The sequence below is a fragment of the Petromyzon marinus genome, unplaced genomic scaffold (assembly GCF_048934315.1).
Source record: "Petromyzon marinus isolate PM22_M1 ecotype Great Lakes invasive population unplaced genomic scaffold, UKy_Petmar_22M1.pri1.0 PM_G_Scaffold_83, whole genome shotgun sequence".
Lineage (NCBI taxonomy): Eukaryota > Metazoa > Chordata > Hyperoartia > Petromyzontiformes > Petromyzontidae > Petromyzon > Petromyzon marinus.
Genome location: NW_027423039.1, coordinates 741,809 through 754,491, shown reverse-complemented (window position 1 = coordinate 754,491; position 12,683 = coordinate 741,809). Strand labels below are relative to the sequence as shown.

At 49.1% G+C, this 12,683-nt stretch overlaps 1 protein-coding gene across 1 annotated transcript in view; it reads right to left on the bottom strand.

Annotated features, from left to right (window-relative positions):
- Positions 1 to 11,006: 11,006 nt before the first annotated feature.
- The window catches only part of LOC116937258 (mutS protein homolog 4-like), a 33,073-nt gene continuing 31,396 nt past the window's right edge, over positions 11,007 to 12,683 (bottom strand). The window contains exon 21 of the mRNA XM_076062982.1: positions 11,007 to 12,664. Within this exon, the coding sequence (XP_075919097.1) occupies positions 12,473 to 12,664 (192 nt within the window). The 3' untranslated portion in view covers positions 11,007 to 12,472. The remainder of the gene's footprint in view (positions 12,665 to 12,683) is intronic.

Here is a 12,683-nt window from a genome sequence, read left to right as displayed (position 1 = left end):
ATCTTCCTCGCTCGCCTCATGGACCTTGTCGTGTGCAGGTCCTCGAGGGTTGGTAGATTGCAGGCAATTACCTTCCCAGCAGTGTGGATGATACGCTGCAGTCTGCTCTCGTCCTTGGCAGTGGTAGCAGCGTACCAGACGGTTATGGAGGAGGTGAGGATGGATTCAATGATCGCTGTATAGAATTGCACCATCATTGTCTTTGGCAGGTTGAATTTCTTCAGCTGCCGTAGAAAGTACATCCTCTGTTGAGCTCTCTTGGTGAGGGAGCTGATGTTCAGTTCCCACTTGAGGTCCCGGGAGAGAATAGTGCCCAGGAAGCGGAAGGACTCTACAATTTTGACTGGGGAGTCTAACAGTGTGATGGGGTTGAGGGGGGCTGTATTCTTCCTGAAGTCCACAACCATCTCAACTGTCTTTAGAGCATTTAGCTCTAAGTTGTTCTGGCTACACCAGGTCACCAGGTTGTCAGCTTCCCACCTATAGTCAGACTCATCCCCACCAGAGATCAGCCCAATGAGGGTGGTGTCGTCCGCAAACTTCAAGAGTTTGACGGACAGATGATTGGAGGTGCAGCTGTTGGTATACAGGGAGAAGAGCAGTGGGGAAAGGACGCAGCCCTGAGGAGTTCCGGTGCTGATGGACTTGGAGTCGGAGATTTGTGTTCCCAGCTTAACGCACTGCTTCCTGTCAGACAGGAAGTCTGTGATCCATTTACAGGTGGTGTAGGGCACGTTCAGCTGGAAGAGCTTGTCCTGAAGCAGGGCAGGGATGATGGTGTTGAAGGCAGAGCTGAAGTCCACAAACAGGATCCTGGCGTAGGATGCTGGGGCATCCAGATGCTGTAGGGTGAAGTGGAGGGCCATGTTAACTGCGTCGTCCACAAACCTGTTGGCTCTGTAGGCAAACTGAAGGGGGTCCAGGAGAGGGTCTGTGATGGCTTTGAGGTGTGCCAGGACCAGGCGCTCAAAAGACTTCATTACCACAGATGTAAGGGTGACCGGTCTGTAATCATTTAGTCCTGTTGGCCTTAGCTTTGTGGGCACAGGGATGATGGTGGAGGACTTGAGACAGGCTGGTACATGGCATGTCTCCACGGAGGTGTTAAAGATGTTGGTGAACACCGGAGACAGCTGGTCAGCGCAGTGCCTGAGGATGGCTGGAGAGACAGAGTCCGGCCCGGCTGCTTTGCGTGGATTCAGCCTCTTGAAAAGTCTATTAACTTCTCCCTCCTGAAAGGAGAGAGTCGTCTCTGTAGTATGGGTGGGGGGTGGGGCCTCTTGGGTGGGAAGGGGTGGTTCAGGACAGTCCAATTGTCTTTCAAATCTACAGTAGAACTCGTTCAGGTCGTTGGCTAGGCGGGAGTCGTTAGTGGTGTGGGGGGCTCTGGGTTTGTAGTTGGTGATCTGCCTGAGCCCTCTCCAGACAGAAGCAGCGTCGTCGTTAGTAGAGAACTGGTGTTTTAGTCTCTCTGAGTACAGTCGTTTAGCCTCTCTCACCGCTTTGCTAAACCTGTTCTTCGACTCCTTGAATCTGTCTCTATCCCCACTCCTAAACGCTTCCTCCTTCTCCAACCTCAACCTTCTGAGCTTTGCTGAGAACCAGGGCTTATTGTTGTTAAAGTTCACCCTGGTACGTGTTGGGATACAGCAGTCCTCACAGAAGCTGATGTAGGACGTCACAGCCTCTGTGAGTTCATCCAGACTATTGGTAGCAGTCGTGAACATATCCCAGTCAGTACAGTCTAAGCACGCCCGCAAATCTTCCACAGCCACACTGGTCCACTGTTTAGATGTCCTCACAGCAGGTTTACAGAGTTTTAGTTTCTCCCTGTATGCAGGAATCAGGTGGACCATGGCATGGTCAGAGTGTCCTAGTGCTGCTCGGGGGACGGCGTGGTAGGCTCTACTGACTGTAGTGTAGCAGTGATCCAGAGTGTTCCCTTCTCTGGTTGCGCATTTAATGAATTGTATGTATATTCTTAGTTTTTTCGGTAAAGTCACGTTGAAGAGAAACAACAAAATAACAAAATATATATAAAACATTGACTTTTCCAAGAAGGAGGTTCTTTGTAAGCCATCTGGCTTCCATGAAAGATTCGTTCATGAGGCTATCCACATATACAAGCACAGAGACAATTTCAACCGAGAAGATGGATTCTATCTTAGCAATCATTGGAAAGATTTGATAAATCATTTCAGTTCTTGATTGATTGTTCACGCTTACAGTGGCTTTCAGACAGCATACATTATAAAAAATTTCGTCTCCCCCCTCCTCTTTTAAAAAAAAATAGATGGACTAGTCCTGGGCAAACTGCCAATCGCTGCGCGTGACGCCAACGTTTTTTTATAAATAAATAAATGTGCCGTTTAAAAATAAATTTATGCAAACCAACACACCTGATGATGACCGTTTGAGTTATGGTCTAAACGTCGTGAGAATTTTTTATTGTTTTATATATATTTTGTTATTTTGTTGTTTCTCTTCAACGTGACTTTACCGAAAAAACTAAGAATATGAATTACTGCAGTCACGAAAGCTTTAAATCAAAATTGAATTGTATGTATTTGGGGAGTTCGTGGCTGAGATTACCTTTGTTAAAGTCGCCAAGTACGATAACCAACGAATCTGGATTTGCTCGCTCCACACTCAGAATCTGATCGGTGAGCATGCGTTGGGCCTCTTTAACCTGTGGACAAGGCGGCAAATAAACTCTGACCAAAATGAGCGACGCGAACTCGCGAGGCGAGTAAAACGGTTTACAGGTTATAAAAATTGATTCAAGGAGTGGAGAACAATGTTGCAGAATCACTGTGACATCTACACACCAGCCACTGTTAATGTAAAAACAAATACCACCGCCTTTCGTCTTGCCGGAGAGTGCTATGTCACGATCCGATCTTACAAGATGGAATCCTGATAGTTGTAGCGAAGTGTCCGGAATAAAATCACACAGCCATGTTTCCGTGAAGCACAAAACAGAAGCTGAAAGAAAGTCTTTGTTTTTTACCATCAGTAGCTGAAGTTCATCCATTTTGTTGTACAGTGAACGTACGTTGGAGAGGAAAAAGCTCGGAAGCACTGTTCGGATCCCACGTCTGTGTAGCCGTACTAGAGCCCCCGACCGTTTACCCCTTTGGCGGAGTTTCGCTGCTTGAGCAAAGCCTAGCGCGGCATTGACTAGAATGCCTACTAATTCTGCCGCTGGAAGCAGAAAAGTAGGAAATAAATCCGCAGGAGTTGTTTCCCTGATATTTAAAAGTTCGTCTCTTGTTAGAGAACTCCGGAAATCTTGTCAAAACACTGAATTGACAGACAAAACAAGACAAAACAGGGCGCACAGACCAGCTGAGGCTACCATCATCGGCGCCATCTTCGCACCAGCATGGGTGTGCTGAACAGCAGGCTCCTCTCACCAGCACGGGTGTGATGAACAGTAGGCCTCTCTCACCAGCTCAGGAGTGGTGAACAGCAGGCCCCTCTCACCAACACGGGTGTGATGAACAGCACGCCCCTCTCACCAGCACGGGTGTGATGAATAGTAGGCCTCTCTCACCTGCACGGGTGTGTTGAACAGCAGGCCCCTCTCACCAGCACGGGTGTGCTGAACAGCAGGCCCCTCTCACCAACACGGGTGTGATGAACAGCAGGCCCCTCTCACCAGCACGGGTGTGCTGAACAGCAGGCCCCTCTCACCAGCACGGGTGTGTTGAACAGCAGGCCCCTCTCACCAGCACGGGTGTGCTGAACAGTAGGCCCCTCAACACGGGTGTGCTGAACAGCAGGCCTCTCTCACCAGCACGGGTGTGCTGAACAGCAGGCCCCTCAACAGCAGGCCTCTCTCACCAGCGCAGGTGTGCTGAACAGCAGGCCCCTCAACAGCAGGCCTCTCTCACCAGCGCAGGTGTGCTGAACAGCAGGCCTCTCAACAGCAGGCCCCATTCACCAGCACGGGTGTGCTGAACAGCAGGCCCCTCAACACGGGTGTGCTGAACAGCAGGCCTCTCTCACCAGCATGGGTGTGATGAACAGCAGGCCCCTCAACAGCAGGCCTCTCTCACCAGCACGGGTGTGATGAACAGCAGGCCTCTCTCACCAGCACGAGTGTGTTGAACAACTGGACAAAACAGGGCGCACCAACCGGCCGAGGCTGCCATCATCGGCGCCATCTTGTCCAAGCATTTTAGGGCCTTCGGCCAGGAAAGTCACAACATTTGCACATGAAGGACGCATTCACGCAAGCGGCCCATGCTCCGTTTTGAAGTTTTAAAATGAAACATCTTTGAATCGTGTTGTGTTTTGAATTAGATTATTGTTATTTCTTCATTAAAAGCTTATTTCATTTTACATCCGGAAGGCTTCGTTGAGGACATTTCGTGTGAATTTTCTCTCGTCATTAAGTAGATGGCCTTGCCGGGGGTTCGGTTCGATGCGGACTTTCACCTGTTTGGGATTGCGGGATCGAGATGAGGCGACACGGAGCTGCTATAATAATAATAATTATATATTATAATTATTATAACATATTATAATATTAATTATAATATGTTATAATAATTATAATATATTGGTGGGGGACATATCCCCCCACAATAATCAAATATGGTCAAAATGCCCCCCCCAATATATTGCTATAAAAATAAATATTTTTTTAAATAATAATTGCTATGCTATGTTAATAAAAACAACTTGCTAAACCTTGGCCACAAAATGTGGACTTGTCTTCATGTAACAATACGTAGATTTTTGTTTATATGATTGCCTTGTACTTTATGAATCCCTAATCTCTGCCATTACATACTATGAAACAAGAAAAGTTAAAAAAATAAACAACAGAGCAATGTAATACAATACAATATTATACATTATTGTATCAAATAAAAAAAATTCCATCCCATGTGTTAGTGAAATGTTTCAATATTTTAGGAAATGTCAGGAAATTAGTTTTCAAATTTAGATTTTTCTTTCTGGGGGGGGGGGACCCCAGACCGCCTGGTAGATTTGGTCCCCACCAATGTTGACTCCATGGCTACAGCCTTGCATTGACTCGCGGATTTCTCTACACCCCCTCCCCTCTCTCTCTGCCCCCCTCTCTCTCTATTTAAGGCCTCGACACAGAGGCGTTGTTTCTCTGTGTGCCTACAGTGAGGGAAAAAAGTATTTGATCCCCTGCTGATTTTGTACGTTTGCCCACTGACAAGGAAATGATCAGTCTATAATTTTAATGGTAGGTTTATTTGAACAGTGAGAGACAAAATTATGAATTGATTCGCATTTTAATGAGGGAAATAAGTATTTGACCCCCTCTCAATCGGAAAGATTTCTGGCTCCCAGGTGTCTTTTATACAGGTAACGAGCTGAGATTAGGAGCACACTCTTAAAGGGAGTGCCCCTTATCTCAGCTCGTTACCTGTGTAGAGGTGTTAACTACGCGCTGTTGCGTAACCTGCGTTGCAACCAGGGCAGTGCAGCATTACCCCTGGGTACAACGGGGTCAGTCGAGGTGAAACGGATCGTGGCCAGGGTTTGGTGCGAACCAATCAGACGGTTCCACGTGGGAATGTATGATTGGTTCTACCTGGCCACGAAGGGGTATAAGACGGGTGACCCAACGGACCTCGGGGAGTTCTCTCCCTGCACGAAGATAGAAGACTGGGCTGAAGCCTAGCTAGGACCCTGGACCAGCCTTTCAGCCCTTCTAAGGGCTAAGGCTCGGCATACCCAGTGGTCAGGACCCACCGGGCCAGCGGTGGGTCAGATAGACTCCCCTAGGTCCTAGCCGGAGGACTAGGATAGCGGTAGACGTGTGAGTCCCGCCATGTCCGGAGGTTGTACCTCCTTAGGTATCAAGGAGGTTGGCGGTAGACGTGAGAGTCCCGCCAGGTCCGGAGGCTGTACCTCGCTAGGGTATCGAGTGAGGGGACCGAATATCCCTCTGTGTGTGTTAAGCGTTGTATAAGGAAATAATACAATAAACAGAGTGTGCCTCCTAAAGAAGTCTGCTTGTCCTTACAACACTACACCTGTATAAAAGACACCTGTCCACAGAAGCAATCAATAAATCAGATCCCAAACTCTCCACCATGGCCAAGACTAAAGAGCTCTCCAAGGATGTCAGGGACAAATATTGTAGACCTACACAAGGCTGGAATGGGCTACAAGACCATTGCCAAGCAGCTTGGTGAGAAGGTGACAACAGTTGGTGCGATTATTCGCAAATGGAAGAAACGCAAAAAAAACTGTCAATCTCCCTCGGCCTGGGGCTCCATGCAAGATCTCACCTCGTGGAGTTGCAATGATCATGAGAACGGCGAGGAATCAGCCCAGAACTACACGGGAGGATCTTGTTAATGATCTCAAGGCAGCTGGGACCATAGTCACCAAGAAAACAATTGATAACACACTTCACCGTGAAGGACTGAAATCCTGCAGCGCCTGCAAGGTTCCCCTGCTCAAGAAAGCACATATACATGCCCGTCTGAAGTTTGCCAATGAACATCTGAATGATTCAGAGGACAAATGGATGAAAGTGTTTTGGTCGGATTAGACCAAAATGGAGCTCTTTGGCATCAACTCAACTCGCCGTGTTTGGAGGAGGAGGAATGCTGCCTATGACCCCAAGAATACCATCCCCACCGTCAAACATGGAGGTGGAAACATGCTTTGGGGTGTTTTTCTGCTAAGGGGACAGGACAACTTCACCGCATCAAAGGGACGATGGACGGGGCCATGTACCGTCAAATCTTGGGTGAGAACCTCCTTCCCTCAGCCAGGGCATTGAAAATGGATGGTGGATGGGTATTCCAGCATGACAATGACCCAAAACACATGGCCAAGGCAACAAAGGAGTGGCTCAAGAAGAAGCACATTAAGGTCCTGGGGTGGCCTAGCCAGTCTCCAGACCTTAATCCCATAGGAAATCTGGAGGGAGCTGAAAGTTCAAGTTGACAAACGTCAGCCTCGAAACCTTAATGACTTGGAGAAGATCTGCAAAGAGGAGTGGGACAAAATCCCTCCTGAGATGTGTGCAAACCTGGTGGCCAACTACAAGAAACGTCTGACCTCTGTGATTGCCAACAAGGGTTTTGCCCCCAAGTACTAAGTCATGTTTTGCAGAGGGGTCAAATACTTTTTTCCCTCATTAAAATGCAAATAAATTTATAACATTTTTGACATGCGTTTATCTGGATTTTTTTGTTGTTATTCTGTCTCTCACTGTTCAAATAAACCTTCCATTAAAATTATAGACTGATCATTTCTTTGTCAGTGGGCAAACGTACAAAATCAGCAGGGGATCAAATACTTTTTTCCTTCACTGTATGTGTGTATCTCTCTCTGTGTGTCTCTGTGTTATCAGCAAAAATGAACGCTCTGAACTCGCGAATTTAAAAAAAAACAGAAGTGATATAGTCATCCTCTCAGCCGATAAAGGCAACGCTACTGTTATTATGGATAAAGATTCATACAACAACAAAATCCAGAATCTGCTCAACGATGGAAGTTACTCAAAAATAAAAAAATGACCCTACTAATAGCCTAGCGATAAAAACCAACAAGATCATCACAAGTTCGACCTCCCTAATCGACCCAACTAAACGTCCCTCCCTAAAACCTTCTGCTGCAAGACCCCCTAGATTCTGTGGTCTTCCCATGATTCATAAAGAAGGCACCCCACTTCGACCCATCGTATCCACGATCAACTCCCCTACCTATAGACTAGCCCGTTTTCTGTCAGATACCTTGCTGCCTTTCACTGGCAAGACCACCTCAGCAGTACTTAACTCAGCCCAATTGGTCTCTATGGTCAAAGACGTTGTACTGTCCCCTGACGATATCCTTGTCAGCTTCGATGTGGTCTCTTTGTTCACCAAGGTCCCAGTACCTGACACCATTGAAATAATTGAAAATTTAGTCCAACATGGACTAGACCCGACACACCTGCACTGGTTAGGCACTGCCTCAACAATACCTACTTTACTTGGAATGGCTCCTTCTACAAACAAAATGAGGGTACCCCCATGGGATCCCCCTTATCACCAGTGATAGCCAATATTTTCATGGAGAAATTTGAATCAGACGCCATCCAGACTTCCACCCTCAGACCTTCTCTGTGGAAGAGATATGTGGATGACACTTTGGAGAAAGATGGCAAGCTACCATTCTTAGATGTTCTGTTTGAGAGGAGACCTGATGGCTCATTGGGGCATTCTGTCTACAGGAAACCCACCCACACAGATTCCTACTTGAAACCTGATTCCCACCACCACCCAGCCCAAAAGAATTCTCTCATCAAAACTTTATACCATAGGGCTCATTGCATTTCGGACCAACACCACCTGACCAGTGAATTAAAACACGTACACCTGGCCCTCAAAAGGAATGGTTAGTCTGACCGTACCATCCGCCAAGCTGTCTCTCCCTCCATACAGAAACAACCACTTGATACTCCGGTCAAAACCATCACACTTCCATATATAGCAGGCGTTACTAAAAAGATTTCCAAAATTCTAAACAAACACAAGATCCAGGTCCGGTTCAATACAGTACACAAAATTCGTGATCTGATCCCATCCGTGAAGGATGTCATTCCTGATTTACAGTACCCCGGGGTTTACAAATTGAGTTGTACCTGCGGTGATTGCTATATCGGTGAGACAAAGCGACATGCCTCTGACCGAATTCGCGAGCACAAATCAGATTTGAAACACGGTAAAACGAATTCTTCTGCCGTGGCTGATCACTGTTACAACGCTGTGGGGGATCACAATATAATTTTCTCCGATACCAAGGTTCTTTGCAAACCCACGGGCTTTTATCAGAGATTTGTTCATGAAGCAATTCAGATCTACAAACACAGACACAATTTCAACCGAGAGGATGGTTTCAAATTAAGCAACCATTGGAAAGATTTTCTAAATCGAACTAAACATTAAACTAATTTCAATGGTACAGTATACTTTTTCAAATAGTGGTACACCAAACTTTTGCAGCTCTTATAAATTCCCTTCTCACACCATCAATAGGTAAACTCCCCCCCCCCCCCGCGCCAAACGGCAAGTCCACCGGCACGTACACCACCTCTTTCCGAAAATCCGCCAATCAAATGCTAATTTTTATGCTAATTTCTTTGTCAGAACACCTTGTTTGCTCGCACACAGTTTAAAGGTCCGCTGTCTGAGCGTGGTTGTGTTTCGCTAAATTCTCCTGTTTGATGAGTACTAGGTGCCTCGGTGAATGTATATGCTCTAACTTTAACATAGCTATTTCTGTGACCAGTTACAAGCTAATCACTCAGCTATTTCAATGCTAAATTCCATGCAAATTCCTTTGTCAAGGGGTACCTCTGCGGATGTGTATACTTTAACTTAGCTATTTCAATGAGCCATTTCAATGCTAAATTATATGCTAATTCCTTTGTCAAGGCGCTTGGTGTTTTTCTTCTCACACAGCTTAAAGGTCGTGATCTAAGCGTGGCTTCTTCCACTCCAGCGCTGTCCTCCAGACAGTCTCGTCCCTTCACCTGATGAAGGCCGCTTGTGTTGTGGCCGAAACGTCGTGATTTTTTGTTATTTTATTTTCAACTACGTGACTTTACCCAATAGAACCAAGAGTATGGATCCTAGCAGTCACGAAAGCTTTAAATCTAGAATGCATTTAATAACCCAACTTGTTTCTGTGATACTGTGCAAGCCCAGAGTTAATAAATACTCGTCAGGGCGCTTTGTCCGAGCTGTGTGTGTGTGGCGCTGACCCCTGGTGACCAGCACAGAGGGCACGGCACGGAGCCACAGCAATTCCACCACAGCTGTTGACGACCACGCCTTGTTCAACACCACACACACGTGACTTCCTCCTCATGCACCTAGCCTGGCACAGCAGTACAACACACACACGTCACCTGCTGGGTCTGTCACGTGACTTCATGCAACTAGCCTGGCACAGCAGTACAACACACGGCACCTGCTGGGTCTGTCTCTGTCACCTCCTGGTGCACCTAGCCTGGCACAGCAGTACAACACACACGCCACCTGCTGGGTCTGTCACGTGACTTCCTCGTGCACCTAGCCTGGCACAGCAGTACAACCCACGTCACCTGCTGGGTCTGTCTCTGTGACCTCATGCACCTAGCCTGGCACAGCAGTACAACACATGGCACCTGCTGGGTCTGTCTCTGTGACCTCATGCACCTAGCCTGGCACAGCAGTACAACCCATGGCACCTGCTGGGTCTGTCTCTGTGACCTCATGCACCTCGCCTGGCACAGCAGTACAACCCATGACACCTGCTGGGTCTGTCTCTGTGACCTCCTCATGCACCTAGCCTGGCACAGCACTACAACCCACGGCACCTGCTGGGTCTGTCTCAGTGACCTCATACACCTAGCCTGGCACAGCAGTACAACCCATGGCACCTGCTGGGTCTGTATCTGTGACCTCATGCACCTAGCCTGGCACAGCAGTACAACCCCGGCACCTGCTGGGTCTGTCTCAGTGACCTCATGCATCTAGGCTGGCTGATTTTAACGACACAACATTTATATATTTACGCCATCTAAACCAACAAAACCTCTATTACGGACTCAATCACTCACTCGGCACTCACTCACTCAGCCAGTCACTCACTCAGCCAGTCACTCACTCAGCCAGTCACCCACTCAGCCAGTGACTCACTCAGCCAGTCATTCACTCAGCCAGTCACTCACTCACTCAGCCAGTCACCCACTCAGCCAGTCACTCACTCACTCAGCCAGTGACTCACTCAGCCAGTCACTCACTCACTCAGCCAGTCACTTAGCCAGTCACTCTGCCAGTCACTCACTCAGCCACTCACTCACTCAGCCAATCACTCACTCACTCACTCAACCACTCACTCACTCACTCAGCCAGTCACTCACTCAGCCAGTCACTCACTCACTCAGCCAGTGACTCACTCACTCAGCCAGTGACTCACTCAGGAGCTCAGCTGCTTACTCAGTCGCTTGCTCACGAAATTACTCAATCACTGAGCCAGTTTGACAGTAAACTTTATGTTTATATATCCAACAACACAGCACGAAATAACATCATCGTCTGGCTAATCAGGACCTCCGTCAGCCTACCCCACACCACACAATGGTACCCACATGCTTACCCCTCCACCGTGGTGGTGGTGGTGCTGGAATTGGTGGTGGTGGTGCTAGCATTGGTGGTGTTGGATCGTGGTGGTGTTGGTGGTGTCGTTCAGTGGGTGTTAGCGGTGGTGGTGTTGGTGGTGGTGTCGTTCAGTGGGTGTTAGCGGTGGTGGTGTTGGTGGTGGTGTCGTTCAGTGGGTGTTAGCGGTGGTGGTGTTGGTGGTGGTGTCGTTCAGTGGGTGTTAGCGGTGGTGGTGTTGGTGGTGGTGTCGTTCAGTGGGTGTTAGCGGTGGTGGTGTTGGTGGTGGTGTCGTTCAGTGGGTGTTAGCGGTGTTGGTGGTGGTGTCGTTCAGTGGGTGTTAGCGGTGGTGGTGGTGGTGTCGTTCAGTGGGTGTTAGCGGTGGTGGTGGTGTTTATGGTGGTGTTGGTGGTGGTGTCGTTCAGTGGGTGTTAGCGGTGGTGGTGGTGTTGGTGGTGTCGTTCAGTGGGTGTTAGCGGTGGTGGTGTCGTTCAGTGGGTGTTAGCGGTGGTGTTGGTGGTGGTGTTGGTGGTGGTGTCGTTCAATGGGTGTTAGCGGTGGTGGTGGTGTTGGTGGTGTCGTTCAGTGGGTGTTAGCGGTGGTGGTGGTGGTGTCGTTCAGTGGGTGTTAGCGGTGGTGGTGGTGTTGGTGGTGGTGTTGTTCAGTGGGTGTTAGCGGTGGTGGTGTTGGTGGTGGTGTCGTTCAGTGGGGGTTAGCGGTGGTGGTGGTGTTGGTGGTGGTGTCGTTCAGTGTGTGTTAGCGGTGGTGGTGGTGTTGGTGGTGGTGTCGTTCAGTGGGTGTTAGCGGTGGTGGTGGTGTTGGTGGTCGTGTCCTTCAGTGGGTGTTAGCGGTGGTGGTGGTGGTGTCGTTCAGTGGGTGTTAGCGGTGGTGGTGGTGGTGGTGTCGTTCAGTGGGTGTTAGCGGTGGTGGTGGTGTTGGTGGTCGTGTCCTTCAGTGGGTGTTAGCGGTGGTGGTGGTGGTGTCGTTCAGTGGGTGTTAGCGGTGGTGGTGGTGGTGTCGTTCAGTGGGTGTTAGCGGTGTTAGCGGTGGTGGTGTTGGTGGTGGTGTCGTTCAGTGTGTGTTAGCGGTGGTAGTGGTGGTGGTGGTGTCGTTCAGTGGGTGTTAGCGGTGGTGTTGGTGGTGGTGTCGTTCAGTGGGTGTTAGTGGTGGTGGTGTTGGTGGCGGTGTCGCTCAGTGGGTGTTAGCGGTGGTGGTGTTGGTGTCGTTCAGTGGATGTTAGCGGTGGTAGTGGTGGTGGCGGCGTCGTTCAGTGGGTGTTAGTGGTGTTGGTGGTGGTGTCGTTCAGTGGGTGTTAGCGGTGGTGGTGTTGGTGGTGGTGTTGTTCAGTGGGTGTTAGCGGTGGCGTCAGCGATGTGCTCCAGCTCGTCGAGGTACCGCTGTCTCAGCGACCCCAGGTACGTGGCCAGGCTGGCTCCGTCCAGCCGCGAGTGTCGCGCCGCCTGGCCCAGCCGCGTCGCGAGGCGGTGGACGGCCGCTCGGCGCAGCACGGGCGCGGAGTCGGCCTGACGCTCCATCTGGGGGGGGTCGCGGAGG